The sequence below is a fragment of the Hyalella azteca genome, unplaced genomic scaffold, assembly GCF_000764305.2.
Source record: "Hyalella azteca isolate HAZT.00-mixed unplaced genomic scaffold, Hazt_2.0.2 contig3170, whole genome shotgun sequence".
Classification (NCBI taxonomy): Eukaryota; Metazoa; Arthropoda; class Malacostraca; order Amphipoda; family Hyalellidae; genus Hyalella; species Hyalella azteca.
The window spans coordinates 295717-316837 of record NW_025933422.1 but is presented as its reverse complement, the minus strand read 5'-3'; the positions used below and the strand labels follow the sequence as shown (position 1 = coordinate 316837).

Below are 21121 nucleotides of genomic sequence, written 5' to 3'. Positions count from 1 at the left end.
AGATCATATTAGATCGCTTTAGTACTACAGTATTGGGGACTCTGTCCTGCCACCTGATCTGCAGTACGCGCCGGGTACACCTCATGTGGAAGCCGTCGAGTTTCTTTTCGTGCCTCGCGTAGATGGTCCATGTCCCGCAACCATACAGAAGAGTGCCGATGACGCAAGCCTTGTAGACGCACAGCTTAATCTTCACGGTGCGGCTGGAGTTTTTCATAGCACGCTGGGTTAATTTGGCCATGACTGGGGCGGCCCTGGCGATCCAGCTGTTAATCTCAGAGTTGATGGACAGTGAACGGGAGATACCGGAAGTGGACTCGAGATAGGTAAAGTTCTCGACTCCCTCCAGGGTGAAACCATCGAGAACAATGCTTGGGTTCTGGATGAGATTATTACACACTTGAGTAGAGGCATATTTTGAACAATGATACATGTTTGTAGGAGAATGTTCATACGGCGATAAATTAATAAAATCAATATTTGGTATACTCCCTAATTTGAGCCAACATGGATGTTAATCACTGAGATCTTAAAGAATTTTAACAAGAACAAATCTTAAAGAAATAAAATAATATAATATTAAGATAAGAGCACAAGACAGAAAACATGACATGCCCTATTAGCGTATTAGATGCTCCAGTTAGGAGAAAAATGAAATTACAGCAGCCAAGTTTGCCACTGATCTTCATGTGTGGTAATGTCAAAAACGAATGGCTTTATACAAGTAATTGAATCAACACATTTATCATTATCACTAGTAAAACTCAGTTAGACTAGAATGTAAATAATGCCTGGAAGTCATCACACTGAGACCATCTGGTTATTACTGCCTTCATCGCACTGCATTACAACTAAAGCCATCACTGCACTGCATTACAACTAAACCATCACTGCACTGCATTTCAACTAAAGCCATCACTGCACTGCATTACATTTTGGTCCTCATAGCACTGCAAATTGTTAACAAATTGCACGAATTTCACATCACACAAAAGCTGCCAAAGAGCAGGCAAATTTTGGGACATTTTCAATTACTTAGATTGTGTTTATAATAAACTTGTGACAATACACTTGAATTGATCAACACAGAAATTAAAAAGCTTCAGGCAAGTATTCTCTCCTTAAAAAATATAACCGTGATTCTTTCAAGATTTGCAATGATTTCTCAGTCACAATGTGGGCTCATAAGACATGAACGTTTATTGGATGTCACTGGCGTGCATACAAACAAGACAAACAGGAATTGAGAAAACACATATTTCGCCATCACAACGAGCTCTTTGGAAATAATTTATGGGCTTCTTCTTTTGAGCTTTGCATTTGATCACTAAACTAGGTAACCATATTTATAATCGTGACTTTTTTATGATAATAATGGGAGGCTTGTCAAATTAATTCCAATCAGTTCATCAATGATCATATGATTCACAAATAAAGGCAATAGGGAGGACTTGTCTAGAATGCCTTATTAAGTAACATAAAATTCATGCTTCAATAGATCAAAATAATGAAAAGTTAATTATATTGAAATATACATTGTGGTTAGAATGAAAGCCAGAAGCACATACGCAGTAAATTAAAAGCATTGATTCTACTTTTATGTAAAGTGTGATTTTTAAGATCATTAATAAAGATTTGATTCTCACACATGCCATGAGTATGCCCCCTTAATTAATAATTTATTGCATGTGTACCCATTCCAGCAAAGTAAATCTGGTGCAAATGCAACTCGATTTACAGGAACAATGCTGATGAGTTCCAACAACATTGGCTGAACATTGCTAATTAGGAAATTAACTTTTCATGCTTATAAGGGTTCTTTGCTGTCATGCTTCCAGTGAATTCAATAACTGAAATTATTCCACCATCTTTGGCAGAAGTTTCCCTAATCTAATTCCTATGTCACAAAATAAATCCTTTGGTACTTGGAAGTTTTTTTTTTGTTTTGTCAATTCAGTGAAGTCACTCGATGAAACAATACATTTTTTCCAAGATAGTTGGGTTTTATAGAAACCGCCACTCATTCTTTTCCACAAACCCTGGATGGATTTGAATTATTCACAGGTGCATTAAAAAAATAAGTGAAATTGAATTGTGCAGTACTAGAAACAAATTGTAAGAAGTATAGTAGGAGAAAAATGCACAGTACACTAGTGAACATAGAAGAAGAATGTTCAAAATTGTTAGTTAATAGCCCACAGAAAAGCATAAGCATTCCAAGGCAATTGGGCGCACAAGCGGATTTAATAAGTAATCTAATGAATAAAAATTAATTCTCAGCCACACTTCATTGCATGAAATTGGTACTGATCTTGCATTACAACCTTGATGAGTAACTCAAGAATACAACCTTCTATCCTTGCCTGTTGTTTTATAGGAAAGTAAAGCCTGTTCATCGTAGTGAGTCTAATTATGCTATTCATTAATAATATAGTTGTTGCTAAATACCACACCAATAAAGTTGTAGCTTATTCTGACTAGTACAAGTAGAAAAAATACAGAGCAACTGTGTGCAGTAAATTACTCCAGGATGAGAGACAAGCTTCCAGGAAGAACTAAACAGCAATGATGCTGCTCTCGACATCACTGTATGCACTGGCCACCTATGGTCAATGGCAGAAAACAAGAGATGAAATTCAACACCAGGAAAATATTGAAAATTACAATTGAAAATTGAATAATACCTTGTAAAAATAGTGACTGCTACTACTCAAGAAATGATAATTTCAACCTATATACTCAAAGATTTCAACCGTTGCCATTTTCAAACTTATAAATTTATGGCTAAACCAGAAAATGCTGGGTCAAGATGATACAATAATGTGCTAATTTGGTCTTAACAGACCATGAATTAAATTCTTCATTCATTCACTTAAGACTAGAAATTCTAAAATGGAGTGTTATCAGAGCAAAACTATTTCAACTGAAAATTTAAAATTTGAGGCAATAGACCAAAATATGCATTTGAGAAATAGGACACAATACACTTCTTTGGACAAAGAATAAGTTATTAGATGCAATAACACACAATAAAACAGAGATTATAAGTATTTGATTTTAGCACTTAATTCAAGGAAGCATTCTATGCATAAATATTGATGAAAAAAAATAACTTAATCATAAAAAATTCTGTAAATACCCACCTGAGGCTTGGATTTAAGCCCTACACTTTGAGAGATGAGCTTATTCTCCCAGTCGTCCTGGTCATCAGTCGGGTTGTAGGAGTAGTTAGGGAGAAGCTGCTGACTCATGCGCTCCAACTGCTGTTGTTTTTCTCTGCGCTTGTAGTATAGAAGCTGCAAAAAATTCAAATCTTACCATCCAATTTAAAAGAGCAATAAAAAAAAAAACTTAAAAATTTTTTTTTAATCACAAGAAATAAGCAAATAACATTTAATTAGGAAAAAAAAGTTAAAAAGAAATATAATTCAACTTACACCTATCAAGCTATTTTTTTAAATTATAATTTTTCTGTATCTTAAATTTCAATACATGCATAAAATTAATAATATATACATAGCACTTACCCCCAAAAACATGCATACACCAAGAAGAACAACAACAATGAGAGCAAAGTCTGAATGCAATGACTGAGAATTAGCATTCATCAGAAGACCATTGGAAGTCTTGTTGAGCCCTCGTACTAATTCACTATCAACTGATGACGAGTTGAGTAAGTCACTTTCAGGTGGTATCTTTGGTTGTTCTAAGCTTTGAAGAGAGTTTCTATGCAAGACATTGGCTGTGGTTGAGAGAGTGTCTTCATTTGTTATTATCTGAGGTTGCAATGAAGCAGTGCTTGCCGGCTCTTTGGTAGCATCATAGAGAATCCCATTTGTAGTATCAACCAAGCTGGGTTCACTAGTTTGAGCAATCAAATTTTCATCAAGCCCCTTATTGTTTTTAGACTTCCCTTGCTGTCGATTTTTCAGCCGATTTTTTTGCTTTGATTTTTTTGCCGGTTTCTTGGTGGTGGCAAGTGGACTCTGAGAGCTGACATCATTGTCTGGTGGATGAGGTGGGGCATATGTCACTTCAGGGATCAAAGAGCTGTTGTTGATGTTGCTGGATACTGAGTCAGCAGAATGAGCAGACGCTGTCTTGTCATGTTCATCTAAGAACCACTTTAGCAGGCTATTATTGAAAGGTGCATTACTCAAAAAGTCTTCTTTGGATTCATTAAGGTGATGTGCTCCTAAACCTTGCCCATGACTTGGACTTGCACCAATTTTTCCCTTTTCAAGAGGAGAGTGATAGTGAATGCAATGCACATTTAAAATAGCCAAGCTAATTATACACAAATATGATGCAGTATTGGCATCCTGAGTGAACTGCATTATGACACAAGCACAAAACTATTCATTCATCTGTGAAAAAAATAATGCATAATATAAGAACATCAACATGTAGGATCAAAGGATTAAAAATCGTACAGAAAATTATTATATTCTTTAAAATTTTTTTCACATAAAAACAAAAATTGCCATCAAACGGGGTAATAACGGACAGGCAGGATAAATCAGGACAGTCATCCGACTTTTTGTGGAACTGTTGTAGCAACTAAAGTAATTTAAATATTGCAATATTAAAAATAATGGGACAAAGTTCAACATGTTTCCTATCTATGTGGCATAAAGCAAGTCAAGAAATCATACATTCACTACCTCTAAAAAAATCCCTGAAAAAGTGAGATTTTGGAAGAGTACCTCTGTTAAGGCCTGTAGCAAATAAAATATTTGCCATATTAAAAATTTTTACTTACATAGAAGTTGCACACAGATGTTGGCTTAAAATGTGACTAACAGAATTTACGTAGCTCATCCACGCAAAAAATGGTGGCCATTTTTACAAGACAGGGCAATAAGGAACACCCCTAAAAATGCATTTACAGTTAAACCTTGGATAGTGAAAGGCTCCAAGTTAAGGGGACCGGCTACCCTAAAATTGTCAATTTTGGCATTTCCTGGTTTTTGTGCTCATCTTAAAGCTTAAAGCTTACTTTCTGACGCATTGAACAGTACCAGAATCATCCCTCTACGTCAAAAAATGATTTCGTGACAGCTCCCCAAAGGGGGTCTGTTTTTAGGGCCCTTCAGTAAAGTCTATGGGATTAATTTGAAGGCTGGACACACTAAAAAGGAACGTCTGATATATAGAGGCTAATTATGGCATTATCCAGTGCTTATACTCATCTTAAAGCTTACTTTTTGACACGTCAAACAGTACCAGAATCATCTTTCTAGGTGAATTTTTACAAATGCAACGTAATTTTTACAAGACAGGGCAATAAGGAACACCCCTAAAAATGCATTTACAGTTAAACCTTGGATAGTGAAAGGCTCCAAGTTAAGGGGACCGGCTACCTTAAAATTTTCAATTATGGCGTTTTCCGGTTTTTGTGCTCATCTTAAAGCTTACTTTCTGACGCATTGAACAGTACCAGAATCATCCCTCTACGTCAAAAAATGATTTCGTGACAGCTCCCCAAAGGGGGTCTGTTTTTAGGGCCCTTCAGTAAAGTATATGGGATTAATTTGAAGGCTGGACACACTAAAAAGGAACGTCTGACATAAAGCGGCTAATTATGGCATTATCCAGTGCTTATACTCATCTTAAAGCTTACTTTTTGACGCGTCAAACGGTACTAGAATCATCTTTCTAGGTGAATTTTTACAAATGCAACGTAATGTCGAACAGGGGGCGGTAGTGGGCGGTTTTCAGTAATCCCTATGAGAGTAATTCAAAGGCGGCACCATAAATACAGCCTCCTGTTGCCAAAGCAGTTAGTGCCCATCATGACAGCAAGGTGAAAGGTGTGCAGCCAGTTGCTCTATGCCTTCCTGACTTGGTTTGAGGCTTACTTACGGTATGTTGGCTACATTACGACTCTTTTATGTCATTTTACGGGCTGCCCGGCAGTTTTTTGGGTTTTTTGGGCGTGATAAAAACCTCCTATTGATCTCACGGCAAACCTATCTCTTCCTACAGTTTTCAAGCTACAGCAATGAGACATATACCATTCGATTCGTAAAGACCATACCTATCGAACTGATGATCATTTTTTTAATTTCTGTCTGGTTCGTTTTTTATATGGGGGAGAAGGGGGGAAGAATGAGAAAAATGGGATAAAACGCGCATAAAAAAAACTAAGGGGGAAAATGAGAAAAAAGATCATCAAATCGATAGGTATGGTCCTTACAAATCGAATGATACATGTCTCGATGTTGTAGGATGATATTTGTAGGAGGAGATAGCTTTTCTAAAGTAACCCCTTTTTAGTCGTTTTCTATGAATTTCACGTTTTCTATTAATTTTTTCGAAAAATTCATACAAGCAAAATGCTATTTTTTTAGGTTTTACATATGTATTTGAAGTTCACATACATACGCAAAATGTAAAAATAAGAACATTTTGCTCCTATGAATTTTTCAAAAAAATTGATAGAAAACGTGATATTCATAGAAAACAGACAAAAACGGGTACTATAGAAAATCTATCTCCTCCTACAAATATCATCCTACAACATCCAGACACATATCATTCGCTTAGTAAAGAATCTATCGACCTAGCCATCGCTTTTTTTCATTTTCCCCATATTTTTTTATGCACGTTTTTCCCAAAAAAATTCACTCAATGAAAAATTAATGCATCATTGGTCATCACAAAATTGTGCATATAATGTTATAGGAGGATTGTGCACCAGGAAACATAGAATTAAAAGTAATTAACCTAAACTATGATTCATTTCTCCAAAAACATGACAGTTGTCACTAAAAAAACCCTTTCTGTTTCTGGTATGTTTTTTAACGATGTTTGTTTTTCAACGTTTGTTTTTCTCCCTCTTTTTAAAACTTTTTCATTTATGAACAGATCGTTTTGAAACTTGGTAAACATATGTAAAATAGAAATCTAAGAACTTTTTCTTCGTGTCAATTTAAAAAAAAAATAATGAAAGAAAATGTGAAATTCATAGAAAATGGCGAAAAAAGGGGGTACTTTAAAAATCGATGTTCTCCTACAAATATCGTGCCACATCGAGACAAATATAATTTTGAATTTGTTCAGGAGGAGGAGGGGGTTTTGCAAAATTGTCTCAAAGTTTCAAATTTTCTCCCCTCCACCCCTTCCCCTTTTTTAAAATATAATCCAAACTATAATGAAATCGAAAAAAATGACTGGATGGTTTCTAGAGATTTTATTTACAAATCAAATGGTATATGTCTCATTGCTGTAGCTTCAGAACTCTAGGAGGAGATAGGTTTGCAGTGACAATAAGTTAACTTTTCAGTAGAGCCCGACAAAGTTGCACGCGCCTCGAAATAGACATTCAAGGGTGCAAGTTTGCAAGACTAGATGATACTGGAGCTCAATTTCTGTCAAGAATGGTGCAAGCAACGGCACAAAAACCATCCTGTACGACTGCAGACGAATAACTGAAGCACAGCATGTTCAGACTAGCTATTTAAGTGTGCTACCAGTAATTTTGGCCTTTCTTAAATGTTAAAGAACACCACCACCCCTAACTCGCGATCTGTTGTGAACGCATAAATCAACGTACAGAGATAGTTTTGCTACCATTAGATGCGTAAGAATGTAAGCTTTAAGAAGAGTATGAAAACTGAAAAAGTCCAAATTTTCTATTTTAGGGTAGATGCTCCCCTTAACATTGCTTTATTTGAAGTGTCCCGGATTACTCCATTCCCAGGCCTGGGAGTAATTCAGGATGCTTTTATTTTGTGTCAGGTACCTTACGGTTACAAATAGCATAAGGAATTTTTTTAAGATGCCATATGATAGCCCTTGCAAAGAGCTATAAAATGAGCCCAAACTTGTTTATGAAATGTTTCACGGTAAGAAGTTATAAACAAAAAACTCAAAACCGCCCCTTATTACTCTGACAGTATCTTTGAATATAACCTTATATGTAAATCTAATGTATATAAATATGATATAAATCTGAGTTTAATTCTCATAGAATTCCAGAAATTTAAATAGATACTTCAAACAAGGGATAGCCAATAGTCTGACAGAGATTCAGCATCAGGCTCAAAAATTTTGCCTATACACCTGATTCAGCCCAATCATTCATGATTCAGATATATATGCAAAATTTTTGCAATGCTTAATAACTGATGAATTTGACGCGGGTGCAGGTATTGACTTGTAGATAGCACAGCTCAATATATATTATTGGAACAACAAGGAAAAATATATATAGTCAAATGGGGTAAGACAGGATCACAGCCTTCATGGGGTAAGAAAGGACCGGCCCATTGCATGCATTCTAATTGTACTGAATTTAATTTGACAAAAGAATATGTTAGAGCAATCGTTGCCTGTCACTTCAGTGTTTGTTTCAACCCTCTTCTGCAAATAATTAATTTTTGGTTAATTTAAAAAAAAACCTATGTAGAGAAGGGTCACAAAATAGTTAACCCTATTTGGGAAATAAGCTGTGTCTGGTTACAAAAAATTTTTTGGCCAGGTTTGTGGATGTAGGCAGGTAACCTCAAGTAACAAGCAACTTTTGAGATATACTAGGCATTCCTACCTGCTATCATCACTGCCTGACAACTATTCTAAAATGGGGTAAAAAGGACCAGACATGGAGTAAGACAGGACCACTAAATGATCCTGTTTTACCCCACAAGTGGTCCTATCTTACCCCACAAATGGTCCTGTCTTACCCCACAAATGGTCCAGTCTTACCCCACAATTGCCACAAACGGTCCATTTTACCCCATAGTTTATCAAAAATAGCTTTTAAATGAATATATCATTGAGCATAAGTATACATAGAGTATTTTGGTCAAAATATTCATCTCTGCTTAAAATAACCATTCTAACTTGTTAGCTTTTTTAATTAGATAAATTTAGCATACTATTGTGAATTGCATCATGGGGATGGAGAAAATAGGGATGTTTCTTCCCATTAGTGAGCTGCAGGACAATGTGCAAGAGTGGTTGGGGGAAAAATCATTGTGTGAAACATAAAAAATAATGATCACAATTTTGTGAGAGGGCATGGGCTATGTTTGAAGAAGTGCACCACAAATGCAGTTAGCAAGAAAACACATGACGTCCAACTCTTAAGTTATTATCCATTGGTTTTATTACCAATTTGATGATCCCCTTCCTGTGGCTTGGGCATTCCCAAGCCAAGTTTGCTGCCAGTAATCATAAGCTGTGTCATACAGACATCATACCAGTTCCTGCATATACTTTGGGGTAATTGTATGATACCAGAGTGCATGTGCTTCACATGCTGCACAATCAGCAGCCTAGTTGCCAGCAATCTCATGATGGCCAGCAAAAAGCCTGGCCATCATGATCTTTATTCTGTGAGAGAGCTTCAGAGTAATTAGTTTTTCCTGTATTAGAAAAACCAGATGTACAAGCACTTGTGGCATCCTATTCTCGATCAAGTTTAGGGCGCTCAGGGAGTCAGAGACGATCACAAGATTTTCTTCATCTCTTAGGTTATTTTCTGCCCAGTGAAGTTCCTCATGAATGGTAAAGAGCTCATTCAATTACATGAATCTCAGGTTACAGCTTCCAGTTAAGAACCACACCCCTAGCAGGAATCACCACAGCAGCTGAAGTTGAGGCCACAGGGTCTTGCACATGTGAGGCGTCAGTGTAAGCAGCAGTGAATCCAGCAAACTTGGAAGGGTAGAGGTGGGGAGATAAGTGAGTATCTGTGAGGAAGGGGGACAGGAAGGCATAACTTGGTGAATGCATTTCTGGCATTAAGAGTAAAGGATGGCAGGCAGCTGCATGGTACAGTAATAATATTTACACAATATCTCCAGGTGGTGCAAGGAAAGTGGGGGAACATGGGCCTCAAATTCCATGGGTACTCAAATTTTGTACCGAAACGATTTCAGTGAAAGGTTCAATTTTAGTGCAGTTCAGGCAAAATTGTGGGAATAGTGAGAAAAATGCCTAGTGCTAGTGTTTTATTTGAGATTGGGGTTGTTTTACAACATTCCATAGCAAGGCAAAGGCAAGTGTTTTGTATAATGTTCAATTTTGATAAAAGGGTAGGTGAGGCACATGCATAAAGTGGAGCAGCATAATCTAGTTGAATTAAGTATTAAGATTTTGTATACTGTCAACCGGGGCTACTCGGGTCAATATAGAAGGTTTTTCATTCATAACTTCTTACCATGAAACATTTCATAAACAAGTTTAGGCTCATTTCAAAGCACTTTGCAAGGGCTAACACATGGCTTCTCTAAAAAAATTCTATATGCTATTTGTAAGGTGTCAGAAGCAAAAAAAGAGTGTCCATAATAGCCCCGTCAAACGGGGCTACTTGGGACACTTGGAATAAAACTTAATTTTAAAACATTTGAAGCATGCAGAGTGTACTCATCCATTACTAACAGTACTCTGAAGTCCTCTTTCATTGTAGATGATGTAGAGGTAGAATAAATGACATTTTCTGTGATTTTTACTTCTTTTTCCTTCATTGATATATTACCATATACATTAATTACTGTATTATTGATGCGATATTACCGTATCCATGAACAGGCCATTGAGCATTTCAACTACCTTGTCCACTGCAAGCTTCATATCAAAAGCCTTGTAGCATTTTTTCTGTATCTGTAAGCTTTCAGGATGGCTTGTAATTTCACACCATTTTAATTGGGTTGGGTGAATTTACTATAAAAAAAAAGACTGTGAAAAACATACCTGAAACAGAAAGGAATGTTTTAGTGACAACCATCATATATTTTTGGAGAAATAAATCATAGTTTAGGTCAATTACTTTTCATTCTATGATGCCTGGTGCACAATTCTATATATGACATTCTATGCACAATTTTGTGATGACCGATGATGCACTAATTTTTCGATAAGTGAAATTTTTTATGCTGAACAAGGTAAATGTAATCAATATTCTTTGTTTTTAATCAATTTTTTTCTTACCTGGAGCCTTTGCTAACTGAGGTTTTACTGTAAATGCATTTTTGGGGGGTGTCCCGAATAGCCCCGGGGCGGTGTCCTGAGTAGCCCTGCCGTGAGGAAATGGCCACCATTTTTTTTGGATTGAGGTATGTAAATTCTGCAAATAAAGTTTTCATGCTGACACTTGTCTGCCACTTTTTTCTAAGCAAAATTTTTCAATATGGCAAATATTTTTTTACTACAGACCTTGGCAGGAGTAACTTCAAAATATTGTTTTTCACCATATTTTTCAGGAATTTTTCAAAGCTAGTAAATGTTGTATTTTTGAACTTCCTTAATACTACATAGATAGGAAAAATGTTGACGTTTACACCACTATATTTAGTTTTGCAATATGCCTTATTAAGTTAGTTACCCCGCCCGTCACAAGTAGCCCCAGTTGACGGTAGTTTTATCAGCAGCGTGCGGTCAGCACCCCATTCTCTGTGAGATGGATCTGAGTAGGTTAATGATAGGGAGATAGGAAATCCTCAGTGCTTCAATTTGAGGGCTCCATCGCAGCATGGGTGCATCCAGGACAGCCCTGAGATATTTATACCTAAGAACTGTCTCAATCAGCTGACCATTAATGTATAAAGGCTGAGAGACCACTTGTTTATTTGTGAAAAACATACATTTAGTTTTCAGAGGGTTCAATTTTAGTCCTCACTGTTGCGACCAGGTACAGAAAGCAGAGAGCTGCGTCTGTACTCTAGCTGTGGCTTTGGCAATGTCAGCATCAGGGAAGAAGGCTATGTCATCTGCATACTCAGCACAGTGCATGCCTGGTACTGAGGGTATGTTGCTCATTACAACATTAAAGAGTGTAGGTGATAAGATGGCACCCTGAGGAACACAGCCTTGATCCCATGCAATACAGATTATTCACCTTCAAAAAATACCTTGACAGATCTGCCTGTTAAAAAATCCCTGAGCCAATGCAACATCCTTCCCTGGACCCCACTCCTGCTCAGTTTATACAAGAGGCCGTTGTGCCAGATGGTATCGAATGCATTGCTAAAATCACAAAAAAAGTACAGACTTGCTCCTGAGGCTGTCTCTGATAGTAGTATCCAGTCTTGTCACCTGGCCAATAGCGGATAGGCAAGGTCTAACGCCTCCCTGGCTGGCCCAAAAGAGTGGTTTTGCTAAAGGAAGAAATTTAGTTGTCTATTTATTAGCATCTCCATCAGCTTGGCTACACAGGAGAACAGGGATATGGGATGGTAGGAGTTTGTAGAGGTTAAAGCCTTGTTGGGCTTAGAGATGGGCAAGATTAGTTCTGTCTTCCACTCATGTGGGACTGTCCCAGAAGTGAAGCTTTCATTGAACAGTTTCAGCAACCATGAATTATATTTAGGAGGGAGAGAAAGGTGTTTGTTGTGTACACGGTCCAGACCTGGGGAGAAATTTTTAAGGGAGGTCAGACAAGTTTCTAGCTCATACAATTTAAATGGAGCATTGAGAGGAGTTTGAAGGTCAGTACCTACCCAGAGCAAGAGCCAGGGGGAAGACAACAAAATTAGGAGTTGGAGTTGGGGAGGAGTGAACCTGCTCAAAAAGATCTGCCAGGGCAGCCACCTTGGAAACAGGGTCAGGAAAGATCAAATTAGGCATAAGAAATGGATGTGATTTGCGAGTGAAAGGATTCTGTAATTTCTTCAATCAATTCCACAGTATGGCAGTTGGAGTGTCAGAAGTTACAGTGTTGCAGAAACTTTTCCATGAGGCCTTCTTTGCCATTCTCACCTCCCACCTGACTAGCCTGACAATGCTTGCTTAAAGTTAATCAGATTTTCCTGTGGTGGCTGAGAAATGAGTAGTCTTTTTGCTGCTCTACTTGACCGAACAGCATCACAACAGGCCTCCATCCACCAAACCTTAATGTACTTGAGTGTGACATATTCTTTGGTTAGTGGGAATGCCCTAGTGCTAGCAGAATATATTTCTTGAAAATTTCTGAAGGGCTTTAACAAGGTTGGGAGAGACATCAGTGCTAACCTGAGGCAGGGCAGAGTACCAAGCTGCCCAATATCCAGCATCATATAGCCAAGCAGGTTGGTGCCTGCACTGAGTGGAGGTAGCTTCTACTCCAACAGAGGTGATGACAGGATAGTGATCACTGCCGATGTCAGAGCCAGTAGAGACGGAGGAAAGTGGCTGCAGATTTGTTGAAATTATGGTTAGATCAAGGGTGGAGGAGTTGAGGTAGACATTAAAATATGTGGGAAGATCTGGAGGTGTGAGCAGAGCCAACATTGGACAATGGAACAAGAGGTCCATCAAATGAACAAGAGGTCCATCATCACCGGTAGTGTTTGGTGCCTTTGTTGACTCGCACAGGGGGTGATGAGCATTGAAATCTACGATAATGGCTGAAGGCCCCAGTTGTTGAAAATAGTGCTGAAGTTCATTAAGAGGCAAGTGTTTGGTTGGTTAGGGTTATAAATATTCAAGTTGGAAAGAGACTAAGAGAGGAATTGTTCTTCAGAAAGACCTTTATGCATTGGACTTCCGGGGCACCCCCAGGAAAAGGTTGAATAGTCAGCTCAAGGAAAGAGATGTCACTACAAATTAGAATAGCTAATTCTCCCACCTCCCCAACCACCCTCTCAGTGTCTAAAAACTGCGGAGTAGTTTAGGTTCTGTATTCTGTGTCAGCCAGGTTTCACTTAAACAAGCAACATGAGGTTTGGTTGAGTATAAAAAACTATAAGTGCAGTTTGAAGTTGCTAAGTTTGTTCCTTAAACTATGGCAGTTCCATTGTACAATTTTTACTTCCTTTTGGAGTGGCATTTGGGATTTTCATACTGCACTGCTAAGCCTTTTCATGTTCCACCACCATCCTCACTGGAATTAAGATCAGCTTTACCTTCATAAGAAGGTGTTGGCTCAGGTTTTTTCACAGCCCTGTGCTTGCCACACACACCTTGACCCCCAATGATAAGGAATGGCTGCATATTCTGAGTGTTGGCATCCAGAGATGGGATTAAAGTTGGTTGCTTAGCTATCTTTCCATCCTGAGTAGGAGGAGGTCGTGTTTTGCTTGAATGCTTAGCTTTGTTCAGCAGGTACTGGCCACCAATGATTGGTGATGGTTCTATTTCAGCTTCCATCATTACCAGTTCTGTCTCAATGGGTTCAGGTTCATGCAATGAAGCAGCATGTGGTTTTGTTGATGGCTTGACTGGGAGTTGTGCATTGTCTGTAGTGATGGTGGACTGCTCAGGAGCTTTGAATATGTCTTCTGCAATTTTAGTAACTGTTTCAACAATATTGATGTTTGCCGTGTTGTCACAAAGGCACAAAACTCTTGGTAGCTCAACCAGTTTGGTAACAGATACACTGCCCATATCAGAAGAGGATTCATTGCTTCCACAAGTTTGGGTGGCAACTGATTTTGCCATGGTGTTCTGGCTTTTTGCAAACCTATTATGTTTTTGAGAACTGTGCCCATGGGTGGGCTGCTGTGCTATCCAGGAATATTGAGAAGGCTGGGAAGTTTGTTCGTGATGGGACACAGCTGATCTTTCTGGCTGAGACCTTTTGACCACTTTAACAGCATCCCTGTAAGAAATTCTTTCTTTTGTCCTTGTTTTCTCAACATGGGATTCAAACTTCATGCATGGGCACCCTCCATAGCTTGCTGTGTGGGGACCTTTACAGTTACAGCACTTAGGAGCTGAGTGACCAGAGGCAGGGCAATCTTTCACATTGTGGGGGCAGCTACATCCCATGCATTGAGATAGGCCTTTGCAATCCTTAGCATTATATATAGCCACAATCCTGACACCAAAAACACTGCCATGGCTTGCTCACAAAGGTGGTAACCCTGAAGAGCTAATGGCCCAGATACACATAGGATGGCAGGACGCTTAATGCCTAATGGAAAACTGATCTTAAACATTGAGGTTTTGTTTTTATCTTTTCCCTTAAGTATCCTCTCAGCTAAGGTATCAGGATTTGAGATAGCCAGACTGTGCTAACTCAGAGCAGAGACTCACCTAGTGCTAGTGGTCCAATCACCCCAACAGACAACAGAGCGAGTCTGATTTAGAGGAAAGCAGCACCTCACGCTCCAAGAGCCTATTTTGTGATGAACAGAAGTTCAGGAATACATGCTACAGCCTACAGGGCTGTCAAGAAACACAATGAGGAGATTCCTAGCAATGTTCTTCCTGATTTGCTTAATTAAGTCAATTCCTGCTGATCCAAAAAGAGATGTTGCCAAGGCTTTACTGAGTGAAAGGTCATTGCCATAGAACTTTAAGGCGGGCCTGGTAGGCTGGTGGGGCGTTCATCAGGTCCCCCCTAGAATTCCAGCCACTAGCTGATGACATTATCTAGGGGCTCTATCAGAATTACCTTGTCTTGACTTTCAGTAATCTGTGTTTGGCTTGAATCATAGTTTTTATGACCTGCAACTATTTTTTGGCCAGAAACAATTTCAGATTCTGCATATGAGACCTCCTCTAAGGAGAGCTCAAGATCTCGGTTAAGTTTGTTCGATTGACATCCTTCAAAGTTGGTCCCTCTTTTCCTTTTTGATTGTCTGCCTGCATCAATGGCAACATTGTCCAATCTGCCTTCAATCTCAGGAGTACATCACCCACTATCTTTAGCCTGGTTCTGGGCTGCTGGCATAGACTAGAAGACAGAGAAAGTGGAGTGTGGACTATCTAACAATTCACAAATAGGTCCATCTTGACAAGTCTCAGGACTCAGGAGGTGGAAGCTGAAAGTTTTGAATTACTGACTGGTGATCACTGATAGGGGGGCAGAGTGCAGAGTATATACCTAGTTGTTTTGGTGGTGGTGGTGGTGGGGCTAATGCCTTTTCAGATTCAACATATAATGAGCTTAGAGACCATGCACCTGTTGGAGGGCCAGGTCTCATAGTGTGGCACAAGAGTCGTTGTAAAATTTATCTCAAGGTCATCTGGTCGTTGAACAACCGCATGCCAGTCGATAGTCGATAGGATTTATGCAGTTGATAGTCGATAGGTTTCTTCAGTAGTTTGATAACTTAACAATGAAAACACTAGTGACTAGTCGTTAATAATGAGATAACCTTAAGTCTATGTACATTATATTCTTTATATACAACAAACACCTAACAGATAATGCATTAATGTCTAATTTTTCAAACCAGCAGTGCCTTCTTACTTCTTAGGTTTCTTTACTAATGAATTCACCGCTTCACCTCACCGTAAATATTGTGCGTAAACAAATGCAAGCTTTCCCTAAAATACGGAGGTCACACCTTACTTATCCAGAACTGCTTACTCAGTTTTAAATACTCAATCACCAGAATTATCAAACCTCAACTCTATTTAATATATGGCTATTTGCATTTGTTCGACAAATGCAAGCCACTCACAAATGGGATTTGCGAATTTCATATTCTCTCCGGCATATCCAAGAATACCAGTTAGTTACAATGGGAAGAAATTAAAACTACGGATGTGCACCTCTGTTGTTCACGTGCGTACTGCAAATTTAAGCATAACACATTCCTGAATCATTCATCACAGAGTGAATTTCAATAAATGAAATGATCTAAACGTAAAAATCAACCTTGTGAATCAAGTCACGACAAGTACAAGAATCGGCAACAGGACATGGGCCTATTTCTTCACTGAATCGACACTTTTGCAGACCCGCCTGCGGTCCTGGCTGNATACATATATATCTGTCTCTTATACACATCTAGATGTGTATAAGAGACAGGTCCCATTAGTTGACAGTCGTTGAAAAAGATAAATGACCTATTATTTTAGCTCGAAAGTCGTTGTAAAGTAAAAAAATTGGTCGATAACTTCAGCGAAAGTCGTTGAAATTCCAACGACTATTGCCACTGTATGAGACCTGGTTGGAGGGTCTTTCTTCCTTTGCTTACCTGATGATCATTTCATGAGGATGATTGTTGTTTAGCGGCCACCGTAAGCACTGGAATTAAAGAACGCAGAAAAGAAAGTGTAGAAATTCACTCTTGAAGGCAGGACCGGAGCCAACTTCCTTACGTTTGTCAGAGACGTCTGTGGAAGACAACAACTGCCGTGCTTTGAATGGACCATCATTATCTCTTCCCTGAAGAACATAGCCTACAGCACTTCTTGACTAACATTATCAGCTGCACACCACCAGACAGATTGCATCCATTGAATTAGACCAATTAGCCCACAGGAAAATAGCCTGATGTCATATAACTTAGCGTCATCTGCCAATACTCGAAAAAATTTACACCACCCGGACGGAGCACACCAGAGCCGTCCATATCTGTCCCGTGTGTCAAATCAGCCTACGGTTGAATGGCCACGCGTTGCACGATGATACATTTTGGAACAGAACTATGCTATCTGAAACCTAACCCTCAGATGCTGTGAGCTAAAAGTTATGTAATTTAGCAAAGCTGTGGAAGTTGCTCATCAACGGAGGATAGATTTTGGAATGGAACGATGCATCCCATTTCTGAACCTAACCCCAGATGTTGTGAGCTAAAAGTGACGGTCTGGTGGTGCATGGCAGGATGCATGCAGTTCCACTGGCAACCTGGGTTGGTTGGTTGCAGTCAGTTGTCCGCAAGTTACAGTTCGACCTAAAGTCAGGGTATGAAGTGACGATTCAATGCAATGTTCAGTGGTGGACAACCATAACTCTCTGGGCTATTTGCTTCAGAATGTGGTGGCGTAAAGCTCCTAATATGTAGAGCAAGATGATGTCACGGGCTGGTTACCGACGGATGGCTTAATCCGCAGCTGATTGGTGGTCATCCGGAAATATGCTAGGCATTCCTTTCAAGGCTGATTGGTGCACAAATTTGGTGGTGCACGGCTGCGTATCCCATTACCTGTCCGTTGCGGGATGCATGCCAGAAGCCAGCATTGCTCAAGACCAGCATATGTTTCATCCCCTTTTCTGTGCCTTTGCGTAAGCCTGCTAAATGGCAGAGTAGACTAAGGGAATAAAGGGATTATATGTTAGAAGCTAAAGGTACAAATCCCCTTCATGGAAATTACCCAGCAAGCTAATGAAGTAAGGCACCAATACAATCGCTCTACACCGTATTTAAAACTGCTAACAGCTCGATCCCATGCCGTCTAACCTCCTCATGATTTTTGGTAAGCAACTCCCTACACCATACNATACACATCTAGATGTGTATAAGAGACAGCATATATACATCTTTATGGTAAGTTGAAGTGTTGAAAATTTCAAATTGTTAGGGATCATTTATTAGAGCCTGAAATGCTTGCATAAGTGATCTGGTTTCAAAATTAAATGGTAATTGGAGAATATATGATTATCAAAAAGAAAGCTTTCAAATTAATAAACATGACTCGAGTAAAATTTTTGAATGCAACCCAAGTAAATTTGAAACAGTTGAGATGAATTAATATGAATAAATTGAGAACCTGTCTCTTATACACATCTAGATGTGTATAAGAGACAGATGTAACCCATCTTCAGCTTTCAATGCCATGGTTCTACTGACAATGAAACACAATGTAGATAATATTCATACGTTCATTTAAAACTTTAACGGCTGAATTATAAAGTAACAGCGAAAAGGCAAAACCGGTGAAAAAGCATGCCTGTTCTACTCGCCACAAAAAAAATTTATTAACTGTTAAAAATGCTGAAAGTTAACTTATTCAAAGTTCATACACCAACCATGTTTAACAACACGTTAGTAAATTGACACAGCGAAATGTAGGAAAATTCATTATGAACTTGATGCAGGTATAATGAGTATTAAAAACTTGTCAATTATTTTCGTAAATTATAAATGCATTTCATAAAATAAGGCATAAAACTATGACACATTAATCAACATATTCCAAATGTTTTCTCTAAGCCTGACAACACTAATTGCAGGATTTTGCACCCACAGCCCAGGAGTGGCCCTGTCTCTTATACACATCTAGATGTGTATAAGAGACAGCATGCAACCTTGTAAATAAGTTCGTGGCTTGTAAATAGTTTTTCATTACTCAGCATAAATGGCTTTTCATTAAAAATTACCGGCGACGCATCTTAAAATTACCCGGCAACGCTTAGGGCTTAAAAACCCATATATTGGCGATGCTGCATCCACAATCTGCAACCTGGCCAACATGAACAACCAGGACTGTCCAACAAGTTAAAGCACGCAAGGTGCGAATTGACTCCCGCATGCCCCAGGCACAACCTGGCAAGGGCAGTTTCAACATTTCGATTCCCGTTGGCCGCCCATGGCCAAAGACCAACTCTGTCTCTCACTTTAGTGAGGATGAGACCCTTCAGAGTTCGGTCCCTTCCCCGTTTCATGCACATTTCTAATCCACATTCCTTGCCAGAATCCTAAAACATTATGTCGAACACAGTCGAAGAGACCTCACCATTTCTTCCACACAAATTGGAGTAACGGTATGGTACCAGAGCAAGTGGGCTTCAGAGGCCTCACGGTCAGCGGCCTCATTGCCATCAATACTACGGTACGGTGACCAGGCACAAACTGAAGCTTTATGTCATATGAGAGCCAGGCTGGACTTCTAAAATTTGTGGTTCACATAAAAAAGCGTTGTGCCTTAAAAAAAATGTTCCAGGCACCTAGAAACAGGTTTGCAGGCCGTCAGAAATTTGCTTCGGTTGCGGTAGCTATGATCGTATGAACATCAAGTCAGGCAACACAGAGAAGGTCCCATGCAAGATTATTAATTGCGCGTGTCACTCACAGATGAGCAAGAGGGATGGATCTACAGAAGGAAATACTATTTACTCCCAACATAATAGTTTCAAATTAAATATAAAAAAAAATATTTATGGCACCTATTTGTTAACTCAGCTTTCAAATTGAGGAGAAACTCATCGGCAGTTGGAGAAACTTCTCTAAGTCAAAGAAAAGGCAATGCACAACAAACAACATGGCACTTCACAGTTGACTGACTAGAAGAGACTCAATAGTCAATAGAATACTCAAAAGTAAAAAATTTAGCATTCAAATCTTTAGATTCTGTGAACCTTGTGATTTCTTCATTATTAAAACTTTAGAAGGCTCACATTATATCACGTAAAGTTTTCACTCAATTATCGTCTCAAAGTTTGGGAGCTTTATCTGCAGTAATGTTCTGTAGGTACCGTACCTTACCCACCGATTGCTTAATGAGAACTAACCATCATAGATTCCCGCCACGCAGCCACTGTTGCACACGATTGATTCTGCAGGCATGAATAATATTTACAAAGGTTATTAAACCATTCTGATTTCTGTTGAATGTCAGTTACTGATAAATTTTTAATATAGAAGAATTCGTATCTTTCATTTTTTCACATGACTATATTGATGTCGGTTTCACATTGGTTGCCAGTGCGGTTGGTATCCCTGCTACCTTCTTTCTTTACGTTTTTTGTTTAGCTGATCACAACGAAAGGAGATTGTATGTCTTAGCTGATTGCATTGGTGGTCAGTTTTGTATTTTTGGATTGAATCATAGGCAGTTTTTCATGTATTTGTGAGTGAGTGTACATAGTGAAGATGTTATTCTTTGCAATTTCCATCAATAATGAGATAACTACACTATTGTATTACACTCTTGAAATAAGAATTGTAGCATTATGCATTAAGTTAGCATCAGTGCATTAACATTGTGTGCATTTGAGGCGGTCCCTTCTAGCTTTCTATTGCTGATTGGATTCCAGTGGCTGTGACGTTACACACGTTTTAGCGATGATTGGATCCCTGTGACAGTACGTTGGACGCTTTCAAGCGTTGATTGGATTCTTGTGACTGTTACGTTGGACACGTTCAAGCGTTGATTGGATTCTTGTTACTGTGATGATGCAAGCGCTGATTTTTTATCAATGAAACAGCTGTGGTATCTTGCAGAGACTCATCAGTGATGATGATGGACTGAAAGTGGAAGTGTGCTGGACGTTCCAGATTTTTGGGTCCTGCTTTCTGATTTGCTATGTTTACCAGTTAATATATTACCCCTCTGGAATTCCACATTTATTGAGAGCAGTAGGGAGATTAGTTTTTCTTGTATTCTAAAGACAAGAGGGACAAGATTTTGTTGTCTTCTGTTTACAATCAAGTGTAGAGAACTCAGAGAGTCAGTAAAGATGACGTACCTTTCAGAAATTCAGAGTCGGGGTATGCAGCCGTGCACCACCAAATTTGTG

General features: G+C 38.9%; 1 protein-coding gene across 2 annotated transcripts; it reads right to left on the bottom strand.

The window, feature by feature from the left end:
- Positions 1-383: 383 nt before the first annotated feature.
- LOC108683355 lies at positions 384-21121 on the bottom strand. 2 transcript variants are annotated; one of them, XM_047879490.1, is made up of 4 exons: positions 21071-21121; positions 3528-4367; positions 3144-3296; positions 384-2603 (listed from the first exon to the last, which is right to left on the bottom strand). In XM_047879490.1, exons 2-4 carry the CDS (start codon positions 4335-4337, stop codon positions 2556-2558), a joined length of 1011 nt encoding a protein of 336 aa, XP_047735446.1. In that variant the 5' UTR covers positions 4338-4367; positions 21071-21121; the 3' UTR covers positions 384-2555. The 2 variants fall into 2 exon arrangements, with proteins under 2 accessions (XP_047735446.1, XP_018028157.1); XM_018172668.1 differs by lacking the exon at positions 21071-21121 and having other exon boundaries at positions 3528-4370.